Source organism: Pituophis catenifer, unplaced genomic scaffold, assembly GCF_029215685.1.
Source record: "Pituophis catenifer annectens isolate HBS135680 unplaced genomic scaffold, rPitCat1.0.hap2 SCAF_1, whole genome shotgun sequence".
NCBI lineage: Eukaryota > Metazoa > Chordata > Lepidosauria > Squamata > Colubridae > Pituophis > Pituophis catenifer.
This window is the reverse complement of record NW_027256881.1, coordinates 111,298,324-111,324,912: the sequence shown is the minus strand read 5'-3', so window position 1 is coordinate 111,324,912 and position 26,589 is coordinate 111,298,324. Positions and strand designations below refer to the sequence as shown.

Genomic DNA, 26,589 nt, shown 5'->3' with positions numbered 1-26,589 from the left:
GAGAGAGAGCAGACTTTCATGACTAAGGTAGACTAAGGTAAAATGCCTGGTTTCTAGCTCGGAGCCATAACCACTGGACCAAACTGGCTCTCGCTAAGGTATGCAATACATCTTTAGGTATACATTAATATAACAATGTTCATCATTATGCCAATAAGATCTCCCTTTTGCAGGCTTGTTTCTTTTTTGAATAGTCTTTATAGGACCACTTTTTCTCCAGTTATTTTTTTTTTTCTTAACTTTTTCCATTACCTTATAAAAGCCAATGAATTTGTATCTGAAGTTGTTATAAATCCCTTAACATTTTTTAAGGTAAACATCAACTTCTTCTTCTAGTAGTTGGGTTATTACATATGAATGAGGAAGTCTTGGGAATGTTAGAAGATGAAATCTACTAGCATGTACTTAGTATAAAAAAGCTGCTATAAATTTAAGCCAAATAAAATCTCTTTTTTGTTAAAACTACTGGTCTACTGTGTTTATTCTGCCTAAATATTAATAGGAAAGGCAGCACACTGCTTAAAAAGAATAAAGGTAAGTTCAAATATCCATTCTTCTTCAGACCATAGTATTAGAGCAGTGGTCCCCAACCCCCGGTCCGCGGACTGGTGCCGGGCCGTGGAGTACCTGGCACCGGGCCGCGCAGCGGCCGGGGGACATGAACGCTGCAGCGCAAAGGCTCCTGGGCCGTGCGCAAAAGCTCCTGGGCCGTGCGCAAAAGCTCCTGGGCCGTGCACAAAGGCTCCAGGGAAGAGAGCCCCACGCAGGTACGCACGTGTGGCCCAAAGCCCCCACCCCTGCGCGTGCTCAGCGGGCCACGGTAAAATTATCAAAGGCTGATTGGTCCGCGGCGATAAAAAGGTTGGGGACCACTGCATTAGAGTAAACATTAAATCTGATTAAAATCTGATTAAAATGTATTAAATGTTAACTATAATGGAAGTTTTAATTACTGGTAAATGAATTTATGGCAGGCACAAGAATGAGAATGCTGTTATACTAATAGATTTTTTTTGTACAATTTCGATAATGCAACATGAGCTATTTATAATTGCAAAAAAGGATAGCCAAGTATATCATATATATGGGGGACAGATACTAATACTAATATAATCAGCAAATACAAAATACACATAATATTACAGAGCAAAATATATTAAAACAGTTGTTGAAGACAGTAGTAATATGTTGCTAATTTCACAGGTTTTATTTTTACTTTTCATTTGCTAGTGCATATAATCAAATACAATTTACTATTCCAGAGCTAAGGATTTTTAAATAAAATACTGTTTTTATAATGAAAAAATAAAACTGAGTATAATCAAAACAAATTCCATTCTGAATTATATTGAGAAAGGCCATATCTGCAATAATTTTATATCAGCCAAGGAAGAACATGTAATAAGCATGTGTATGTGTATATGTATGTGCATGCACACTCACATGTTTGTGTGCGGGAATTTGATACACAGACATACCACATTCTGGTATTCATGACTAGGCATGAAAAGCATAACTCTCTAATTAGCCTGATAAAATTAATTGACAGAGGGGAAAATCAAAAGTGATTTTGCACACCATTGTACTACTATGGAAAAAAGACCTGTTTTGGGTCATAGTAGTACTAGTATGTGGAGAACAGGATGCAAAGCAAGACCTCTTCCTGAGATATAAGAGCAGATGGAAATATACCATCACTGGTATATATTAAGACCCAAGAGAAAAAAAATGTTTGGAACAGTGAAAATATGTCTAGCACAATCTAAGAGTTGAATTCAATCTTATTCATACTTTAGACAAATCCTTTGAACAGCTGTGAATAAATTCTCATCAATTTCAACAGGAATATTTTTTAAATGGCTACTTTTTGATTCAGCTACCACTAAACATAAAGCACAGAAACCTATGTAATGTTTGGATAGCCAATTTGAGGTGACTTTTTAAATACATTTAAAAGTAATCTTCAGTCTCATAGTGATGCATGTACATATTTGCCTGGAGGGAAATAAGCAAGATTATAATTAATCGTATAGGGGTAAAAAAAAAAAAAAAGGCATCACTCAATTCTGAGTGGCACACAATAAAACCAACAGAATAAAAACAAACTGTAATAATTATGAAAATAAAGAAATAATAGAAATAAATAAGAACTGATGGAAGATCTATACAATCACACTCACAAGCAATCTGGCAGGAGCCCCAAGCACCCTAACCCAAGGTCCTTAAGGCTTTCCAGAAAGCCTAGAGAGTGGAAGTCACCTTGGAGAATCTTATTTCAGAGGACAAGCAATGTGACAGAGAAGGGGTGGGTCTGTCTGCTTTTGGAGCTCAAATATGACATTGTTTAATTGAAAGGACCCAGAGTGACCAGCTCTGTCAGACTGAACGAACCAGGCCGATTCCACAGGAGATAGGTTTTCCCTCATGTAACCAGGCCCAATGCCACATAGGGTTTTATAGGTCATAACCAACACCTTCCATTTTTCTGAGAAGCATACTGGTGTCACTTAGACATATAAAGACATGTCTATTATTGTCCACAAAACTGAATTCTGGACCAATTGAAGCTTCTGAGTGGGCTTCAAGGACAGCCCACTCACAGCCCACTTACATGTGTAATTCACATGTAAAGTGAATTACAACAATCACACAATGAAGTGGCTAGGACATTAGTGGCTGTCTGAAGTACTTTCCAAGCTAGAAAAGTGGGCAATTGGCATATTAGATGAAACTATGCAAAGGCTTTTCTAGCCAAAGTAACCACCTGTATAGATTGCACACCACTCTAAAACCATTTCTTTATCTGGTTACGCTTTTAATATAATAAATCAGACTAGCTAATGAAGAGGAGGGAAATTCACTGTGCAGAACTCTAAAGATATTATTATCACCAACTATAAATTAACAACGTAATTGTTTTTTTTTTCCAAAAAGAAAGGAAAAAACAGTATGATATTGCTGCTTGCTAATAGCATCAGCTCACTAATTACTATCCATGATTCATTTGTAGCATTCCAAGCCTGATTAATGTCAGGTCAAGTTTAACATATGACAAGGTTTATTACTAATGTTTTGCTAGCCCACAGCTTGACAGTCTTTCACAGTGAGTGCCATCTGTTACATAAGGGAATAAAAGTCAGAGCACTGCTAACTCTGAGTTGCTCTAGGTCACTATGGTATGTTTTCAAAGCTGTCCAGGGCAATTAGGCTAATAGTATTTGGTAGTAATTGCTAACTTTAAAAGCTACTCATCATGTACTTTATTTCATTTATAGTAATGCTCATATAACATGGCCTTAAAACAATATTGCTAATCATCCATATCTTATAACTGCCAGACAATTATAATGTGCTACACTTTACAATCAGCAATTAATCCTAAATTCAAGTCACAAAATTGGAAACAGAACAGTAATGCCCATGGCTCATTAAATTTGAACCCAAGGTAAAATACTCTATGCCCAATACATCACCACCTATGGATATTCCAGCCTCTGTATGTATATCTCAAAAATCTATTAGTAGTTAGTCTTTACTTAACAAACCTAATTAGGATTGGAATCTCCACTGATAAGCTATGCTGTTGTTAAGTAAAATATTACAGGACCACACTGCTTAGCGACAGCAGTTCTGGTAGTCTCAGTTGCAGTCATTAAGTGAGGCCCTCATGCTTCTTATGCCCTATTGTGCTAGTCTCTGCTTCAACTCCTCCCACCAGCCTCCCATCTCTGCTCTTTTGTCCTCCCTGAACTCTGCCACCTACCCTAACTGTCCTTACCATCCATGGAGGATCTTTGCAGTGTGGCCTCTCCAAAGTAACCTTGGAGTAGTCACATAAGAGCCTCCCAAAAGGCAACAGCTGCCTCAGTCAAATGTGTCTCATGCGCAGCAGGAAGAAAAAGACAGAGGGGAAGGAGTAGGCAGCAGACTGCAAAGTGGACAAAAGGCAAAAGATGAGAGGAGATGGCTGTCTGTCTGTCTGTCTGTCTGTCTGTCTGTCTGTCTGGCTGGCTGGCTGGATGGATGGATGGATGGATGGATGGACGGAGCTGAAGCTCACGCTGCAGTCATAAATGCAGTCAGACTGCCAAGAGTCCAGATTTTGATCCTGTGACCATTGGGGAACAATGCAACAGTCACAACTTTGAAGACTGGCCATAACTACCATTTGTTCAGGATCATTGTAACTTTGAATGGTCACTGAATGAATAGTTTGTTAAGTAAGTAATAGTTTGTTAATGGTAAATCCTATTAACAAGAATTTCTTGTTAATAAGATTTACCTGTTAATGTAGATTTAACATTATAGAGGCTTTTATTTTTTTCCAAATAATGATTTTTTTTCCTGTAATATTTTCAAAACCCTTGAGTGTCTATTTAAAAATAAAACCCCAATAATTTCAATGGGTCTTAGTTCCAGTCAGTAAATACAGGATGCAATTTAAAGTAACAAGCAGCTCTGGATTCTTTGTAACACTGTTTAAATTATACTGCTTCAGCTTCAATCTTGACAATAAGGATTGAATTCACAAGTCATATTTGAACCCAGACAAAAACTGCAAACCAGCTTCGTTATATTTAATGCACTCAAAATAATAACCTCGAAGCTACACTAACATATTCCAATGCTTAATTCAACAATACGTACACATTAGTACATTTAGTATGTAGAGGTACCTCAGTACATTTAGGAGAAAGGTAGAGCATATTTTAGAAATGCTCTTTGAAAGGTGCATTTTTTTCATTCTTGTTGCATGTGCTGCTGCTGCTGCTCTTTCCACAAGATAAACAGGAAGTTCCCCTTTCCCACTGCTAACTAGTGCAGCCATATAGTCACAGTTACTCAGGGTGCATTCAAAAGGGAAAGAGAGCCAGCCATGACTGGCAAAAGGAAGGGCAACCTAATCCAAGTCACAGCAGGCACTGAAAAAAAATGTGAGATTTTCAAACCAAATTAGTAAACTAGATGGGCTTTGTTCTGACTCATCTTTTGTTATTAGAGCCTATGAAAAGTAGCGTTTTATTTAGCCCTTTTTTCCTCAACAGTTCAGTTCAAGTAACTAATTACTCCACCACACATTCCTTTCTTCTGTAATATGTAGACTAATTACCCTTTCAGGGGATAATTATCTCCCCTCTCTCCCTCATCCCCCAAATTACATTTTCTACCTTCCAAAGAGACAGAACAAGCAATGCTAAACATTTTCCACTTTTCTCATTTCATTAATGAGAAAAATGAGAGCAAGATATCATATCCTAAAATTTTAAGACAAAAGCTATTTAATATGCTAATCTGCGAAATAGCATCAACTGATGTTAAAATTGAGAGCAAATTGTGAAATAGTACCTGAGCCATGAAAATAACATTTCTTCTCCTTTGGAAATGTACCCTACATGAACATGATTTGCCTCTCCATATATATTGTAAGTAATAAGCCCTAATATATATGTTAAATGCTGAGGAGATAGGCATGGCATTCAGTGACGACTGTAAAGCAGGGAAAAACAATTAAGCCAACTTGCAAATCATAATCTACAATGCTGAGGCTCAAACATCCTCTTACACTGACACTCTATGTTAAGTCCCTTTCCCTTCCGAGATAGATTTCATTACATGTTGCACACAAACCGTTAATAACAAATTTGATTGTCAGTCAAGCTTGTGTCAGTACTGCCATAAATGGTAAATTAACACAACAGTAAACTATGGAAAGAAGGAAAAATGGAAGCAAAATAGATTTGGAAAATGAAGGTATGCAATACAGGGTTTTGCTATGATTTGTGACAATTCTTCTAGCAGTTGATCATTAAATACTAAAAGAAATATTTTTGCAAGGGGCGCTTCATGGATTTGATCTGCAAATTAAACTAGTTCAGTCACTCATTCAAAACATAAGCCAAATGGTTATTTGAATATTGTAAACAAATAAAAAAGCTACCTTATAGGTTGATTGTTACACTGGTTTAAATTTTAATTATCCCAATTGATTTTGAGATCACTATTGACTTATTGAATAAGTAATGCTGCCCTGTTGTCTAACCTGAATTACTAGGATGTCATACAGATTTAAATGTCCCCCCCCCCTTAAAATGGTTACCTCAAAAATGAAAGAAACGGGGTATAATGGTGTCTGTTTGGCTTCAGATACTCATCAGTGAAACCATATAAGCAACTCTCAGTGCTTATTTTCAGCCCAAAGAACTGACAGATATAGCAACCTTATCTGCAGTATTCCAAAAAAGCAAATCCCAGCAGTCAGTAAATTGTGACTGTGTAGTTTATTGTTCAAGTCACAAATGGAGGAGTGGTATGGACAGCTGTTAAGAAAGGAAATGAAGGAACAGTGTGAGAGAGAAACAGGAGCAGCTGGAGGGCAACTAGAAAGAAACAGCAGTGGGGGCAGATCCCAGTAATATTTTTTTAAAAAATCTATGTGCAATTCATCAGCTTGGAAACCTCTCAGTTCTAGTGTATTTTATTTTGATTTGGAACTGGAAGCGTCACTCTTGATGAGTGTTAATCGTGATTCAATCAGGATCGTGTTTCATAGCATGACTTGAAATTAAGGAACAAGTTCTTACACTGCGCAGAAAAAAATAAAATAGTGAAATAACACGGCAAAGAAGAGAACAGTGATCACATTTATAAAAGGAAAAAAAATGGATATTACTAGGCATTTTTTTCCCCAAGAAAATGGAGATAGCAGAAATGACAATGCAAAACAGAGAAGGCATAGGGAGAAGAGACGAACTGTGAGAAGATAGAAGACAAAAAGGGGGGAAATGGAAATGAACAGATGGAGCTAGGAAAAGGCAGAGAAAAGAATGCTATGTCAATTCTGGCAGAAAATATGGGGCTGATATAGGTGATTCAGAGTTACTGATGGACTAGAGAATAAAAACAAAACTGAAAATAAAACAAAGGAAGGAGTGGGGAGGGGTGTCATGATTTTGGCAAAGTAATAGCTCCAGATGGTGTCAACAGTTCCTCTCTCTAGCTATAGAAGTCGATGAGTTCAATACCCACATATTTCTTCTTGTGTCTTCTAATGTATTTTTGTTCTCTTCAACGCCTAGCACATTTTCATTTCACAATGCAAAGAACTAATCCATCCGCTACCAATTATTAATTTCAAGTCTGAAATATCACTATTTCAAAACTCTCCCTACTCTGCTAAGAGGATGGGAAACAGTTCAATATTAAATGTGATCACTTTCTAGAGATGAGCAGAACTTCAGAAAATATTGTGGGAACAGAAGGCAGATCCAATTTGCTTGAAAAGCAAACCACTGCCACTTCCTCAAGTCCTATGTCCCTTACCCTATTTCTTCTGTTAGCTTTATAAGCTAACCTAATATATTCTTCTTAGATGGATTTATAAATGTGCAGCAAGATGGAAATCTGCAGTTGCAGTAATAAATAATAAGAAAGTGACTAATGCTTCCTAAAAAATAATAATATAATGGCAATCTTTAAATCCGAGCACAAAATTCAACTTTCTCACTATTAATTATGTGGCTCATGGTCAGGCACTATTTCCATGAGAAAGACAGAAAGATCAATTATACAATGCACTTTGATTAAACAGACTCTACCAAAAGATTCAGTATTAAAATGCCATTGATCATTGTTGCTTACTCTGAAGTTATCTGTTTCTGAAGATCAGAAGAAAACACAAGCTTATTTAGCTAAACAACACATCTGCATCAGCAGTTGGCATCAGCAAAATTCAAAGTTCGCAGAAGCCCAAAATGCTGAGCAAAAAAAAAAAAAAAAAGGGAAGAAGACCCTTCAGAACACTCTAATAAAAATTGCATAAAGGATAGAATTCTGGATAATGTATGTCTGACTAAATAAAATGTAACAAAAGCACTTTGCAAAGGCATAACTATTTGCCATGGCAATATACTTAATAAATTTAGCGCAGGCCCAACCTGAAAGTATTTAGTGTTAGAAATCATTACCTATTAAAGTTTCTCATATATTAATTAAGTTTAACATATACTATTATAGGACAGGACTACATTTTTCCAGAAACATCTGGAAATCTAATGACCACTGAAAATGTATTGTCGTACAGACTATAAAGGACGCTTTGGCATAGGTACATAGCTGTTACTAACACAGAAGGGGGGGAAATGAAAAACGAAATACTTGTTACAGATCACAAAACATTCAAATTTTGTGTATTAAGACTTCGTGATTCCATTAACTGAAAGGTTTATTGCTTGTCTAATGAGTTTAGTTTCAGGCTGAAAAGCTCTCTTATTCATTCAAGCATTTTACCAGTTGAAATGATAAAGCAGAGCTGTGTGCCCATGTTGATGAGTTTTCCAGACTGACATTTAGTGAATGATATAATAAGAAGTTATGTTTTATACATGAACTTACAAGTATCAATAAAACAGTAATTCATTTTTGAAGTATATTATAATGGAAACAAATAAATAAGAACAAATGCAAATCAGCACATACTACTATGGATTTTTTTATATATAAACAAAGATCAAAAGCAAGTGAAGCAGTACATTGATATGGCATGCCTCTTGATTACCAGGGTCATTAGGTCAGCAGAGACCATATCTCTAATACATAAGAGGCCTGTGTTCGATCTTTCCAGGCCTGATTCTTTCCCTATAATCAAGCTACAAAGGAGACTTATCTGTGTTATTTATGAAATAATACTTATTTTTGCTATTTCCCAAGAGTTTTGCAAAGCTGCTGACAGTTAAGTACTCACTAAAGGACATTTTAGATGTCCTCCTTCACATTCTGCTATGACTTTATTCTTGGCCCCTTGCTTTTTCCTTGAGAATTTGAGCAAAGAAACATTTTCTCAGAAAATAACTGGCAATGTTATTCATTAAGAGATCAAATCTTGACTTAGTTGCATGCCTGATTTTGTCCTTCACTTTTCTGAGAAAACATAATTAGAAGCTGGAATCCATTGGAAAGCTATTTCTATACACATGTACATACACATACACATACACAAACACACACACGCATACTTTGAATAGAATGTTTAAATTTAGTAAAGTCTTGTAAGGCTTGAAGCATTATGTGCTAAGAAAATTACTATTCAGCAGATATCAAGGGTATTTTTACCTTTTTTGCAACGTGGATGTCAAAAAATGGTTTGTTACGAACACTAAAAGGTTCTTGTGCTTTGTCAATTTGACCATTCTTCATTTTATCATGCCGTGGGAGTATAATCTCTTTTTCTATACATGACAGACGAATATTAAAATCACATTCTCCAACTGGTTGTGCCTGCCAAATTAAAATATCAGAAGTCCATGAATATACAATTTATAAAAATTAGATAATACACAAGAAAATGTTCACTTAGGTGTCTTTAACTCAACAATGACTTTCTAACATTGTCATAATTTTGCTCTAGCAATAAGGGTAGAAACGAAAATAATGACTGGAAGGGAAACAGGACATCTTTTATTTTGGAGTTCAAATCATTTTGAAAGCTTTATATTTATTGATTTAAGAGGACACTTCAAACTATGGACAAATCTAACATATTTTATTAATAGTCTCCTTTCTTTTTTGTGCCCAGTATATATTCCTACGTCTGCATAGCAGGATTTCAATTATCTAATCTTTTCCTTGATATTTCTCTGTATTCCATTTTCATTACTCGTCTTCTCTTTTTAGTCTTTCTTAAGTATGTACATTCAGTCCATGTTAACCCCTCTCTTGCTCTGGAGCCTCTTGAGCCTCTCTCAATAGTATTCCACATTCCCTCCACTTTCCTTATATAAGTTTGTTGTCCCATCAAATTCTCCACTTCATTTTTTCCCATCACCCATCTATAATATTCCTTTTACTGCATGAACACCAACAATTAAAAAGGCGTTCACTCTCCCAGTAAGGTGTAACACGCTGGTGGATAATGCATTATGGTCTGTTTATTACAGTGGATCAAAAAAAAAAAAGGTAATGTCGATTGAATCAGAGATGTATTGGAGACTAACAATATAAGCATTCTCTACTCCTCCCTTCATTTACACAAGTGCATTTATTGATCTCAACAAACCTTAGATGATGCCAATAAAACTATAAGAATTCAGAGGGCAGCAAAATGTATAGAAAGAGCTGTAATTATCCTTATGTTTTGTAGGGATAGTCTACTACAACAAACATGGAGTACAACGATTGACTTTGCCCCAGAAATTCCAACAAAAAACAGCAAATGTAACAGTCACTCTGACCAAATTTGACAATGTATAGCTTTTCCTTCAAAAAATACATCATTTTCCCCTAAAGTAGAACATGCTTTCCTTATTATTTAAATCCTTTTTAAAACCACTCATTAGAAGTGCCAGTCTCAACTATACTCCTGCATTTCCCTAAATTGCTTCCTTTCAAACCAATGGAAGACACACATTCCTACTTCAAACAACACTAAAAAGTTTTATGTCTCAGTATAGAAGTTTCTTTATTAAGACTGGTATGTAAACTTTTACTTTAAACTGTTTTCTTAAATACATGGTCATAAAAATCATTCATCATTGGCATCTTTCAGTCTCAAGAGACTATGGTATCGTGCTCTGGAAAGAGGTCCTAAAACAGCATCTAGTGTGACTAAAATGGCCAATTTGAGAGTGACAATCCTTTCCACTCAGCAATCCCTCAGTGTGGGCACACTGAGGGCAGGGGACAGAATGTATCATAAAAATAACACTTAATAAAATAACATAAGGTTATCCAAAGCAAGTAATCTAAATATATTTCTTATGCCAATGTGACATATTAATGATTCAACACATTAAAATGTATTTAATATCAGATTTCACTTTAATTTCTTAATGCTGACCTTAAAAATAATGGATTTCTACAAATACCACAGCTAATTAAATTGAGGGCTACAAATATTATAAGGTAAAGTATGTAAGAAGGGTTTTGTGTATATGCGTGTCTCTGTGTATGTGTCTGTCTGTCTGCCGGTGTATGTGTGTGTGATTTCATGTTCATTCAAATATAGAATCTGGCTATACACACACAGAGACACACACATTCATATAGCAGAAAGTTAAATCATCAGATAGACTCCACTTGAGAATATTCCACTAACTCAAAAGTAAAAATGGCTAGTCTAATCAAAATACTTTAACTTTTACCAAAGAACTGGAAGCAGTAATTTTGATACTAGAGTTTTAAAGAAGTCTAAGAGGATCCATGGCATGGTGAAACTGTATGTATTTATGTATGTATTTATTAAGCCTTTACATCAGAGGTCTTCAAACTTGGCAGCTTTAAGACTTGTGAACTTCAACTCCCAGAACTGTCCAGCCAGCTAGCTTAAAGCTGCCAAGTTTGGGGACCTCTGCTTTACACCCACAACTCTTGTTGAAGAGGAATCTATGAAGAAACCCTATGGATTTTGGAAAGGTAAACCTCAACAATTTTTCAGTGTAATTTCAGAGTACAAAGAAAAACATGGACAGAAATGATTCAACAGATATGGCATAATCAGAGGAGCTGTCTTGCCCAATGGGAATGGCTCATTCCACTCACTCCAGTGGAAGAGGCCTACTCTGGATCTTTCTGCCAATGTAGTTCAGCTGGTGGAGTCCAAGACAAGAACATTTCCTTCTGTGGCCTCGCCCTTTGGAATATTCTCTCTCCAGAGGTGAGGTGGGCTCCCACACTCCTGTCTTAATGAAAGAACCTTAAAACCTGCTTCTGCCAGCTGGCCTGGGGCCCCAATAATGGTGTTCTATGCTGGAGATGGCAGATGGACTAGAGCGAAGATCCCCATCCCTAAGTCACCAGTCCTTTGTTTTTTAATCTTTAGATAATCTTTCTTAATTTTAATTGTGTTGTATTTTATTTTTATCATCCTGTAAACCGCCTAGAATTGCTGCAACAGAGATGATGGGCAGCATATAAATTTAATTAATTAACAATGGAGCTTCCCACATCATTCTGATAGAATCTTTCACTGAAAATTTGAATAAACAATTCAAGATAAAGTAAGCCGCCTGTTTGCAGCTGAGAGACACATTTAGTGTTTCCTTGGTTTACCAGTAGGATAATGATACAGAGCAAACAAGTCACAGAATTTATGTGGGAGCAGCAGGGGTGAAATGCTCCTGATCCGGTAGCGATGGAGGTGGGTGGTTTGGAGAACCGGTAGCAAAAATTCCTGGCCCTCCTCCCATGCCCAGCTGATGTGTGTGCAAACATCAGAGGCTTTTTTATTTTTAAAAGCATTTTTTCTACAACCTCTTCGGCCGAAGAGGTTGTAGAAAAAATGTTTTTAAAAGAAAAAAAGCCTCTGCCGATCAGGCAACTCAGCTGGGATCATCAGCGGGTTTTACAAGCATTTTTTTTTTACAACCTCTTCGGCCGAAAAAAAAATAGAAAAAGCATAGAAAAAATGCTTTTAAAAGTTAAAAAAAAAAAAGTTGGCCACATCCACCCAGTCACATTAAACCCACCACCACCAAGCCATGCCCACAGAACCGGTAGTAACAAATTTTACATTTCACCACTGGGGAGCAGCCATTATTTTCTTGGCTTTGTTGGAAAGGGGCTAGAGATTTCTTCTTTTGAAATCTACTTAAAGTTTACAGTATGTTTTATACATTTCCTGACAATTTTCAACTACCATATGTTTTACTGTCACATATGGCCCAGAGGTCACTGGTTGTTTATCAAGAGGACCAGTCACTTTATGGTCAAATTGATTAAGGAACAGAAAGTAATTTCTTGACCCAAACCTCGTACACTCAAGTACATTATATTGTATATACAGGAAAGTCAATATTTCTCATATAGTCACTGAAAAAATAGAAAATTTTGCACCAATGCTAAATGCATAAATTATCTGTAAATCAAAATAAAATATAATAAAAAATTCAGACCACGTTCAATTCTATATCATTATTTATAAACTATCATGGTAAGTTTTGTCTAAGAGAACAAAGTAATAGTAACTTATTTCCTAATAATGGACCATATGTGTGAAGAAACTGTCCATTATTCTCAAGTTATCTATTCAAGATGCTAGTACATTGTCATGGTCATTTACATCATGGCATAATCAATCACCACAGATGTCATAAGATTACAGAAAAATTAATTTACCTCATCCGCCTCATGTAAATAGAAATTTGATACGCTGCATCTAAAGTGTGCTGGGGGGAATCCATTAAATTGAGGTTTCACAGTGTATCATTTTTTGCAGCATATTAGATTTTAGCTTAAATTTAAATGTGAGGCGCAAAAACTTTAAACACTTTTCAATTAAAGTATTTGCTCAATTTCACAGTTCATTTGAAATAATTAGTAATACTTTACTAGCAACAAAATAAGACTGAAGCATAAGAAATAAAATATTTAGAGTTCTATTAGTGGGAAAGTCTCAGTAGTTATAAGAACACAAACTAGACACTGTTTGGGGTAGACCAGATGTGTATAAAGACCAGACAGGAGCAATGTAAGCAGGGCAGAGAGGCAACTCAAATATGCCACCATCAGACCAAGTTGCAATCATGGTTGAGAAGAGCTGCCAGAACCACTGGTCAATCATCAGCACAGAAACCTATCAATTTAGGAAAGAATGGTATCTACTGTATTTCCCCAGAACAAAGGCAAACCCAATTTTATGAACTCTGCCCTTCCCTCAAAACATGTGGCCAGGAAACATAGTATAACAAAAGTCCTGTAAAAACCTAGCTTTCCTACTAGATTGCAAACTTTTAACTAAAACCAGTCCTTCCTCTCCCCAATGAACACATGTACATGACATATTTGTGTGATTGCATGTGTGTAGGTACAGTCTACATCTGCCAAAAAAGCTTCAAAAAGCTCCATGGTTGGGATAAAAATAAACTGAATTAATTACTATTAATTTAAATTACACGCCTCTAAAATTTATTAACTGTAAATAAAATAAATAAAAATAAGAAAATAAATTGAACCCCCTCTAAATAAACCCATAATTCTCTATCACACATAGAAACATACATGCACACATTCCCCAGCCTCTTCTTTCAAGCATCAAATAGGAAAAATACTGAATGAAGATGGACAACAGAAACGATAGCTGAAAGGAGTAGAGACACAAAGGAACAAAACTGGATGGAAGTAGGGAAAGGGGAAAGGTAACTAGAGTGAGGATGAAAGGAAAATGAGAGATGTCCTATTTAAATGTTAGAAACATAGCTAAAAGTCACTAGGCAAATCTCCCCTCCCAAATAAACTCATTCTCAAAAGCATTCACACTTTTTTGTATAGCTTGCAATTATCTGTAACTCCTGCCCATTTCTTTTATTTTCTACAGCTTTTGCTATTCTTAACAGCCCCCTTATTGATCTAGGAAAAGAAAGCCTACTCTTAAATAGGGTAATGTTTCCAGGAAATCTTTTCATTTAAGTATTTCAAATTTCTAATACCTGACCATTTTTAAGTTGGTATTTTTAACATTCAAGTGCCAAACGTGGGCAGAAGGAAGGGAGGGAAAGAAAGGAAGAAAGAAAGAAAGAAAAAAAAAAAGAAAGGGGAAAACAATGTAAGATACTAAAGAGACCACAAGGTGGCTCTGATCTGCTACAAATAAACACCCGTTGGCCTAAAATATTACAGGATACAAAACAAGAAATCAAAATTTTATAGATTCCAAGAACATTCTTTAAAAAACATTCTGAATATTCATAATTGTTTGCTATACGAATGAATGCCAAAATCAAACACTCTGCACTATTAACCTGTACAGAAAAATAAAAAGAGATAAAGAGTGAACACAACCCAGAAAACTCAGATCAGAAATCTAGCAAAAATTCTTGGCTATTTTCTGAAAATAAATACACACAAACACACACACACACAAAAACAAACACACACACACACATACGAGGAATGGGTAGTTAATGTCACTATACACTACTTTACAAGGAACTATCTCATTTCAGATGATGTAAATTGTGAGTCTCAAGTCTGCAGCCTAACAATGCTTAAACCAATACCCTAGAGCTGACTTTAAGGACCTTGCTTGTAAAACATAATGGAATGATGATATATCTGTCTTAAGTGACTTGGATATACAACTCTAGATAAAAGTATTCTTAAATGTTACAGCAACTGCGTAAATATTGCTTGTGTACTATTCCAGTGTGATTCAAAGTATGACTTTTGAAGAATAACCAAATTTGGGTTTCAAATTTTTGAAGCCTTTTTTAAGCTGAAGGAACCAATTGAATTCTCTGACACCTATTGTAGAAATGATATGAATAGGAAATGGGTAAATTAATTCATCAGATACTGACTAAATTATTAGCTCAGACTTTGATTCTAAGGCCAGAATGCCCCATATTAATTTGTCTGACCTCCTGTAAAGAAAATTACATCTCTTCCCATTATTTAACATCCGAAGAATCCAATTTGCATTTAGACAGACCCTGTCTAAGAAAAAAATAACTGTCCTCGTTTTGAACAGTACATTTTATTTCTCCTTTCAGAACATTAAGGAACTACTAAAGTAGTTGTACTCCCCAACCACCAAAAATCTTTGGACCAGTTGTTCTGACTAGCTTTTAATCTCATTTTTTCCATTATTAGGAAGAGAAAGCTGTTTTCTGTTGTCAGTTAAAGAACCAAAAGTCATCAGCAATAGTATTTTTTATCTTCTAGGAAGAACAAGGGGGAGGACAGCTTAGTCCATTCATATAAGCTGCCTCGTGAGGGTAGCAAACAGTCTGGCCTGTGAGCATTTCCTTCTTTGCAAGTATAGCACAGCAAGATTAGCCTGGACTCAATTTTATTGTTGTTATTGTCAACACATTTTTTTGCATTAAATGTTTCCTATCTTATTGCTTTGCTCTCCTAGCATCTTAAATCTCTTAGTCTTTAAACAAAGAAGGAAGATCCATTCATTTAGGTGCAATTCCACTTGAGCGAATGGTTCATTTTTCAAGCCACTGTAAATCGACTAACCTGACCTCCAAAATAAAACACATAAACCAGAGGTGCCCCAAGTTTAGACATAATGAGAAAAGCTTATGTTTTAAAACTCCACCTTGTATAAATGTCAAAGAAAAAGATGACAGGACTAATAGCCATTACTTAAGTATGTAACGTGTGTACGCACATGCACAAATATGCACGCACACCTTCAAGTCATTATCGATTCCTGGTAAAATGCCCGGATAAGTCCTTGCAGTTTTCTTGGCAGCTTTTTCAGAAGTGGATTGCCCTTGCTTGCTTCCTAGGGCTGAGAGTGAATGACTGGTTCAAAGTCACACCACTGGCTTTGTCTCCAAGGCATGGCTACAACTCAGTCTCCCAGCTTCTAGTTTGGTGCCTTAAATCTCTAGAACAAACTGGCTTTCTGCCTATGTTACTTTTTGCCAAAACAAATATCATTAACCTTTTATTTTTGCAATTAAACCTTTATATCTAGCATAAAGACAGTTTATTGACTTTAACAAATCTTTACAGCTTGGCTGTAAATGCCGTTAATTTTGCTGTTAATGGCCCTTTTCCAATAAAGTCCTGCTTCTGCTTCTGCTGATAACATATAGGCTGAACTTGTCCTTCATTTGGAAGCACAACGCTGCCTAGTAAACTCCCATTAGAGGTTCCCACTGAATTCAATGTAAGCTAAAATATTTTGACTCAAACATTACTGATTGCAACCACATGTAGTATATTTTGCTTACTAATAAAATGTGTCCTGCACCACAGACCTTCCTTTCTTGCTTACTGAATCACACAATCTTTTGCATCTTCAGTCCAACAACTTCTAGAATATCTTAGTAATAGCTTTATTGAATAAGAATGAATATTCTCTAACATAGAATCTTTTCTAATAATAAGAAAAGCTATGTTCTCTCTGTTCAATAAGGCAAAAGGTAATTGTACTTCCCAAGTTCCCTAAATAAATTTATTTACTTAACTTACTTATTTGATTTCTATAGCCACTTAGCAGGCAACTCTAGTCTATCTATCTAAAAAATGAAGGTACACCTGCAGTTCTTCATCAGTTTCGTACATCTCCCCACTCCTTTTTTTAAAAAACATCAGAGTTTGTCTTACATAATTCTTCAAGAACTTTTAAAAAAGCTTTAGAACTCAGAACACTGTAAACATATTTGAAAGTGCATTCTATAGTATCACAAATATGGCAATCTATTATATGTTTTATATCATTTGACTGATGTAATTATCTTTCCAATGGCACCTTTGATTTATCTATATTTATTAAAAACATTCCTCCCTTCTAAAACCTACAAATTACATAGACAAATGGGCTAATCAAAATATAACATACTTACATTGAATTTTATTATGTCATATATCAAGTACCGAGGAACAACTTGACCATTTACCTTGTCAATTATCATTTCCTTAAAAAGAAAAGCAAAACAGTATTTTAATATTCACTCAACAACTTTGGCAACAGTTCAACAATTGATTTTAATTAAAAATTATTTTATGCAGATTTCCACAACTGATTTTAGCTAAAACATTATTTATATTGGACACTCTTTTCAACATGGTTGATTTATTTTTGTCTTTTGTCAAAATCAAGCAGGCAACTGAAAGAGATGAGTGGGAATAAAATGGAATGATGTAGCAGCTTTCTTAGAATTTTATTGTTTCTTTTTATCTTCAAGGATACAATTTACAATATCAACATTTTAGCAATATTTTTTGTAAAGCAGATCCATTTAGAACTCCTGTTCATAACCTCTAGCAGAAAATAACCAAAACTGGGAATCCATAAAGATTATACCCAGATATTGTCATTCTAAGGCAAAACTACAGCGGTACATTCATCTGAATAGCACATTCTACCTTTCATTAACATGAAATTAATCAAATCCAGGAATTGCAACATTACTCTGCTGAAGGCAATAATTATTATGAGCCATGATGCAGAATCTGACTCTGACCTTGAATCTGTTGATGTTGCTCCTGTCTATGCTTCAAGATTGTCAGCCCCAGGAATCAGTAAGCCAGGATTCAACTGAGGCTGAACAGCCAGAGACGTGCCCTGTTCCACTAGAGCAGACAGGTAACTTTGCACACACACCCCAAGTCCTAGATGCATACTGAGTCAAGCAGAGCAACAATCCTTGATGCCACTCTTCACTAAGCAAAAAGGTGAAGCATGAGTAATTGCAGACAGCTATCTGCAGACAGATTTAGATAGCTCCTTTGCAGCCTTTGTTGGAGACCAACCATTTGGCTGCCCAGCTCAGGAACAGCTTCTTCCTGTTTCTTGTTTGTGATCCCTTGACCAGCTGACTACCTGATTTGGCTTTCTGTGACTCCTGGAAAGTATTTGGACTAGGCTACTGCTTTTTGGACTCTAATGACACTTTTCAGGCAAGCACTTTCTGGTAGGCATTTGAATTACATTTCAGTCTGTTGTTATTTACTTCAACTACAGTAAACAAGTATCTGTGTGTGTCTGTAACTGTAACTTTGAAAGAAAACAATAGGTGAGAACAACAGAAGTCTCTATGAAGATTTCTATTATCCCTGTTGTGTTGCTAAGAAAACAAAAAATAACTATGGGATAGTCGGGTGATGCTCTGAACTCCCAATAAAGAATTCTGAAGAACTAATAGATTTAGTTGCAAAGTGATTATCTTTAACAAGCACTTTATATTTTATTAGAACTATTCCTGACCTTGAATATGGTTTTCAATGCACTAAATAAAAACAGCTTTTATTCAGGTCAATATTAAACCTAAGGAGCCTATGACTCCTGTTAAGACTTGTGCTGCAATGGATAATATGCCCCCTGATTTATTCTTAAATGTCTTTTTTTTTTTTTAATCTTCTAGGTTTAGATGAAGAAAGAGTTTACTTCTGAAAGAAAAACCTCTCACACTGCATTGAAGTCATTGGTCCTGGGAAAAGATAGGGTAGCAAATCTGAAAAAAATATCGCTCAACGTTGGATTGAAAGTTATGGGTTGGGTAAGGGATCTTATTACTGCCTGTCAGTTTAAATAAACCCAAGTGTGAAACTACATAAAGTGATGGTGATTAAAGATTTTAAAAGATATATCATGATTCATTTCTTTCTCTACCAGCCACCATGAACATCGTTGTGGTTACTGTAGGGACAAAATGAAGGAAAATGCCCATGTAAATTGCCCTGAGCTCTATACTAATGATCTATCACAACTTGTAGCATAAAGAAAACTTGCTTTGTAACGGGATTTTTATAAAATGAAGTACTGCTGATACTTGTCACCAGACCAATTTTCTTGAATCTATAAAGTTACTTCAAATATGTTGGAAATGTGAGCATGAAGAAACATTTTATCATGTTTGGTGCAAATGTAAAAAACCCAAAACATTTTGGATACAAATGCACACACTAATTCAGAAGATTCTAAACGTTAAAATACAACTGAAACCAGATTCTGCATGGAACATGCCGAGATGGCTAAATTAACTTCTTCAATTAGAGAAAAAACATCTACATTGATAACTGACTGGTAACCCCATGCAGATTTTTCACATGAAATGAGGGAGATTGCACTTATGGTTTGTGGTTTTGATGATTAGAAAAAAACTGTATAATAGAAAGAGTGCTTTTTCTTTTCTTTGTAATCACACAGCAAGAATTAATTTTGTAAAGGTATTTCTATTTGCTAGGAGCCATGGTGGCGCAGTGGCTAGAACGCAGTATTGCAGGCTAACTCTGCTGACTGCCAGGAGTTCAATCCTGTCCAGTTTATGGTTGATTCAGCCTTCTATCCTTCTGAGATCAGTGAAATGACGACCCAAACTGTTGGGAGCAATATGCTGACTCTGTACCCCACTCAGAGAGTGCTGTAAAGTGCTATGGGACAGTATATAAGCCTAAGTGCTAAGTCTAAGTGCTATTGCTGCAGAAGAAACTGGAAGCTTCTTTTTTCTGCTCTTTCTGCAGTTTTTTCTTTCTTTTCTCCTTTAACTCCTTATTAGTTTGTGCATTTTGTAAAACTTTTAATAACATTTCTTAAAAACAAAACAAGTGTTGATTGATGCATTTATTTGCTATTTCACCAAAGATCACTGCAATCTTAGGTTAAAATAAAGTCATATTCGTTCATCTGTGGAATGACGGTACCAGAAAAAACAAGGAGCTATTTCTATTAAAATTTCTCACTTTTAATGGTTCTCTGATAAGGTCCAACTCTGGAATTTGGGAATAAAAACAATAAAATAATAATATTATTATAGTGTGGCAATAAGAAACCAATCCCAAGGACACATATTTGGTAAATAGCAATTTATTTTGTGAACCCTAGGAGTCTGCCCTACTAGGATAGTATCTGCACTTTACCATTACAATAATCACTACAAAATCCAATACTGAATTTAAGGAAAGCATGATTCTGCAAAGAAAACCTCTTACCCCATCCAAAAGAGTATTTTCTAAATGCACACGTGGATCTTTACGAAATGGAAACTCCAAATTAGACACATGAAACACAGAGTTATCTCTGTCAATCATATAAACTTCATTCTTACCATCAATTAACATCATATACCTAAGGGGAAAAAAGAATGTAATATCAATTGAAATTCTATTTCCTTCATAATGTTTACTCTAGAGTTATTGAATCTTACCCCTCTTAACAAACTTTTTTTTTCAAAAAGAAAGGGAAACTACTATTTTCAACTCAAGCTGAGTTTGAACCATTGGTTTTTAGGATCATCTATTGTTCATGTAATTTCATACTACATTTGAAATGACATTAGGCAAAACAGATATACATAATTGAAAATTACACATTGCACACTCTTTAAGCAAGCAAGAACACAATGAATGCTAAAGCATAAATCTTCATGCTCAGACCTGCCTACAGCTTGCTAAAAATTGCATTTGTCAAGGCTGGAACAAAATGAAATTTAAAAAAAAAATTATATATGCTTAATATATAACATCATTGGAACAAATCTCTGTAATGCAGAAAAGCAAATGTGTCCAGTTACTTGCATGTACTGTGTTTCCCTGAAAATAAGCCCTCCCCCGAAAATAAACCCTCCCCGAAAATATTTAAGTGCATGCGCAGCCGGTCCCTGCCATTTCCTCTGGTTAGGGGGACAGAGCTGGAAATCAGGTAAGATGGCAAGAGGAGCCCCAAAATAATAAGACCTCCCCAAAAATAAGGCCAAGCACTTATTTCAGGGTTCAAAAAAAATATAAGACAAGGTCTTATTTTCGGGGAAACACGGTGTGCATGATTTATTTTGAACCAAAGGAATAGCAGATAACTTGAACTTCAGAGCTAAATACTTGCCAAGAAAGTCAATAGCAATGTCACTGCGTTATTTTATTTACCAGCTGAGCTCATTATTTCTGGACTGTCAGACTCTCCGTAGCTTTGCCAACTTCTTATCAGTAAGCTACGTGTTTCCGCATCCACCCACATTCCTTCACTTGCTCTTCACACTCTCTTTCCTTTGTTCTCCTGCCAGCAAGGTCCGTCTTGGACCGGCAGGAAAATTATTTTCAAAAATGTAACAATTAACTTTTTCTTAGTTAGTGAGGTGTTTTATTTTCTTTATAACAAATAAATGAGTTTTATTAGGAACCTTTCTCGCGTTTCTTTTCAGAATATTGAAAACAAGGATAAGCCTCGATTCATCTACTCTAAACCAGGGTAATTAGTCCCAGAGCCAAACATGGGATTAATAAACGCCCTGACATCTGGTAACGAGGATGGTTTGATTTATGGCTTTTTCCTTGTTTTGTTACTTCTGATAAGAGCGCATAGGCAATTAGTTTTTAGCTACTGAGGTACGCTAATTATATTGCTAAGATGCCGAAACAGAAGAAAAAAGGAAAAATGAAGCACAGAGCTTTATCCTCTTTGGAAGAAGAACAGGAGATAGTAACGCCCTCAAGATTCCAGCCTCTTGCTACGGCTACGCAATTGGAACAAGAAGGTGCCATGGGTGAAGAAGATCTGAAAATGCTTTCGGAAACACATCAAAGGACAGATATCAGAACAGCTGCTTTTGAAGATAATGAACTGCGACTGAGGTCGGTAGCTTTTTCTTCTCAACTTGCATGCTATGAATCTATTCTACCAGAGCCCACAGATTACGATGTGCTTGGTGCCAGGCCAAGAAAGTTTCCACAAACGGCAAAGCTTTTTCACCCCCACGCAGAGAGAGAAGTAATTCATTACTCTTCTCAAAGCCCTGAGCTCACCCAGCGTGAGATGGCCATCAAATCCTATCGTGAGCATGTAAAATATTATGAAAATGAACTGTCTCGATTTAAGAGAGATTTGTTTATGCTTGAGCATGATAAGGAAGAATCCCGTGACTTAAATTTTTCAAAAAGCGCCATATTGTCTTCTTGTTCAGAGCCAAAGACACTCCCCCTGGTGGATTCTGTGTCAGGCCAATTAAGACAGACGGCACTGCATACGTCACATGAAAGTCTCCCTGATCAAGTTACATATAAACATGCCACGTCTGCAAAGCTGCCCAAAGGTGCAGCACCATCTGCTGGCGAAAGTAATTTACTACAGGAAGCTGAAATGCCACAAGTGTCTCCACGGGCTCAAACTCCAACACCCCCTGGTGGTGATGGTGCCTTTTTAGATGGAACACAGGCAAACTTTATGCAGCAAAGGCAAATGACTGCATCTCCAGCAGGTCATGCCAATATTGCAGATCAAGCACAAATGGCAACTGGAACACAGCAGATTCCAGTGCATCAGCCACAGCAGCTACAAATGCCTGCATATGTGCCCCAGCCACAAGTGCAAATAGGGCCACCTCCTGGCCCGCCTCCAATGGAACAACCAAGACCATTTTTAGGTCCACAACAGGCACAGCAAATACCACAGGCATTTCTGCCAGCACAGCCAGCATACCAAGTGCAGGCTCCTCACCAGGCATTTTCTGTCTCTCCACTAACTGGTGAGTCAAAACTAAAAATGTCAGGACATAATTACAAAGCCTGGGTCAGTGAGATTACACTATTGCTTCTTAGAGAAGGCACGCATTTTATGGTATTTAACCCTCCTGCACAACCATGGGACTATGCAATAAGAGATTTAGAGATAAGGGCTCGCACAACATTATTGATGTCCATGGATACTGAACTGCAGGTCACTTTTCCACCAAATACAACAGCCCGACAAATTTGGGCTGAATTGGAAAATTGCTACAGGCCTATCTCAATTGAATCTTCATGTTTACTCATGTCTGAACTCCACGGTTCGAGATTGAAACCCGGTGAACAAATTGGAGGACATTTGACCAAACTGAAAGGTCTGAGAACAGAATTGAGAGAAAGAGGCCATAACATTGAAGATATTCAAATGATCAGCATCATTATTAACTCTTTGAATTATGAATGGAAAGATGCTGTTACAAAAATTAACCAAGTCCCTATTGCTCAACGCACAGTGGACAATGTTTGTAGACTTTTAATTGAAGAAGAGGCATTCATGCTAGCTACTCCACACTTGAGAGGACCACCCGCATCAAGAGCTCCAGCTAGGCGCCCCTTCCGAGGAAGGACCTATGCTCCAAGGACGCCAAGATGCTACACCTGCAATCATGTGGGACATGCCACCTGGGATTGTCCCCAACGAGTTCCAGCTCCCGTCAGGTACCAGCCCAGAGGAACAGATTCCAGAGGCAGAGGCAGAGGCGGAAGACAAGGTCGTCGTGGTCCCCAGCGTGATCCACAAACTCCACTCGCCACACTGGCTTTAACCAATGATCCACAACTTCAACCAGAGTACGACAGAAGACTCCTGTGGACTTTGGACAGTGGTGCAGCATTGCATGTTACCTATAGAAAGGAACTTTTCACAGAAATGCACGAGCCTGAACCAGAACTACGTGAACTTTATTCTTTCTCAAATCATCCTTGTCAGGTCAAAGGAAAAGGAACTGTTTATGTTGAAGAGCTCGATGCATTCATTCCTGATGTTTATTACATACCAACAGCAACCAGTAATTTGCTTAGTCAGTATCACTTGTCTAGAATGTTAAAGTTCCAGGTTCACCACCTTGAAAAAGCAAGTTACATAGTTAAAGATGGAGATATTGTTGCTGAAACCATATTAATTGGTGGTGTTTATTACTTAAAGCCAAAGCCTAAAAAACAAACACAGGCAAGTATGCAAACTCCAAAAAGGCAGAGCACAGGCCCAGAGAGAGATGCTCCAGAGAGAGATCCTGTTGCTACCCCTAAGGCTCCTAAAGCCAACAAAAATAGAATTGGTAAACAGGTTGCTCAGAGCAAGCCTGAGGTTCCGCATAAAAATAGTCCAGACACATTGACATTCGTTACCAAAACATAAAGCATTTAGTGAAAAAAGGTTTTGTCAAAATGCAATATGTATCTACACATGATCAAATTGCTGATATGCTCAACAAACCACTTCCAGCAGCTCAACATGAGTATCTGCGCAAGAAGATGTGCCTTATTTGATGATGTACTGATATTCGCTCAACTGGCAAAAGAAGGGGAATGTCACTGCGTTATTTTATTTACCAGCTGAGCTCATTATTTCTGGACTGTCAGACTCTCCGTAGCTTTGCCAACTTCTTATCAGTAAGCTACGTGTTTCCGCATCCACCCACATTCCTTCACTTGCTCTTCACACTCTCTTTCCTTTGTTCTCCTGCCAGCAAGGTCCGTCTTGGACCGGCAGGAAAATTATTTTCAAAAATGTAACAATTAACTTTTTCTTAGTTAGTGAGGTGTTTTATTTTCTTTATAACAAATAAATGAGTTTTATTAGGAACCTTTCTCGCGTTTCTTTTCAGAATATTGAAAACAAGGATAAGCCTCGATTCATCTACTCTAAACCAGGGTAATTAGTCCCAGAGCCAAACATGGGATTAATAAACGCCCTGACAAGCAAATCATCTTGACAGACATACAGTATACAGTACACTCAAATATCCATTTGCAACTTGATGAACAATGGAATATACCTTAATGAATGTTCATGAAGCTCTTTTAAAAACTACCTGTAGAAAACTCCAGTATTCATTCAACATTAAAAATATTTTACTTAATATAGTTTACTATCACATTATCTTACTGCTTTTACAGCCAGGTAATTTAAGCCAGGTAATTTAAGCATCCTTAATCATTACTAAATCAATCTACAGTATATATTTTTATAGGTTTGGTGATTTCAAAATTGTAACTGAGAAAAAACTAAAACTTTATTAGAAATTTAGGCATTTCAGAAATTCAACCTGCCATGAGCATAAAAAAAACCTCCTTTTTTTACAACCCTGTAATCCATTAATTCAGGGTAGAGTGGGGGTGACTGGATGGAGCATAGCACTTACTGGCTGGATGCCCTAGGAGAGAAACATCTGCCTCTATCTAGGGGTGCATTCTCAACCTTCCAAGTGGGAGGCAAGTGTCTTTACCACTAAGCTACCATGTTGCTCAAGCATAAATAACTGTTAATACTTTATATATTAATTTGTATGTAGTACTGAACTCATAATATACTAAATATTATCTTTCTTTGGGCTTTCTTTTTTATAAAGAAAAACTTTTATATGACTAAAAACTTTTTTCTTACCATAACCTCAGCCCCATGTTACATGGACAACAACAAGGACACTATTAGGACTATCATATTTGGACAAGTATTTAGAGCTTTTGGACAAGTATTTAGAGCTATTTTCAGTGGATTTTGTCTATCTAACATGAAATTATAATGCAATTGCCAACTTTCCAGTGGTTATGAGACTTCAAATTTTTCTATTCTTGCTACTTATTAGACACCACGATATACATATATATTTACCTGGATATATTTGTATTATAAACCAACAGCCATTTTCAGAATTAAGTAAATTGATGTTTCATCTTTTTATTTAAATAATATGATTTTTTCTCTTTGGGTTTCTAGAACAATATTTTCCATGTTGGTATTGAACACATGTTCAGAATCATCTTAAATTCTAGTATAAATGAGATCTCATAAACTTAAATTCTTCCCATTCCTGCATTAAAATATTGCATTGAAAAGAAGAAAAAATGAGGATGTAGTAATTTTATAAACTATCAGGAAGTGATTTCATTAATATCACTTCAAAGAGATATTTCATTTTACCTACTACATCCCAGCAATACTTTTGACCTGAGGAAAAAAAACTGTTTTATTTACTGGTTTTGCTTATAAGCATCTCTGTGCATTTGAGAAATGCAACCACTGTGATTTTATGCTGAATTACTTAAACCAATAGAAACCCCCAATCATCAAAATATTATTTATGCAAGTTAGAAGTTAATCAGGTTCAAATGTAACAACAGATGTTGCACAGAAAAGCAGACTGAGCTAGAATGTTCACATTTGGCTTGTTACAGCTAACAACTATGCACATGTTATTAAAATGCAACAATTATTTTCCAAAACAAAACAAAACAATTTCCTCAAGCTAAAGGAACATTGCCTCTATGTGTCTCTTTTAATAATTTCAGGAAATTACAAGTAAGCCTCAAAAGCAAAATTATTACATTTCCTAACAATTGGATTTCACGTAATCGGTTTTGGTCAGTTTGCACATTTCTATACATAAGATGTAGGATTGCCTTCTCATAACTGCCATTTAT

General features: G+C 36.3%; 1 protein-coding gene across 3 annotated transcripts in view; it reads right to left on the bottom strand.

Moving 5' to 3' along the window:
- Positions 1-26,589, bottom strand: part of RNGTT (RNA guanylyltransferase and 5'-phosphatase) — a 131,633-nt gene that overhangs the window by 58,689 nt on the left and 46,355 nt on the right. For all 3 annotated transcript variants that reach the window (XR_011601065.1, XM_070954031.1, XM_070954038.1), the window contains 3 exons: positions 20,383-20,518; positions 17,295-17,366; positions 9,109-9,273 (listed from right to left, as the gene is read on the bottom strand). Coding sequence is in view for 2 of the 3 variants with exons in the window: in XM_070954031.1 (XP_070810132.1) it covers positions 9,109-9,273; positions 17,295-17,366; positions 20,383-20,518 (373 nt within the window). In the remaining variant the exon portion in view is untranslated. The remainder of the gene's footprint in view (positions 1-9,108; positions 9,274-17,294; positions 17,367-20,382; positions 20,519-26,589) is intronic.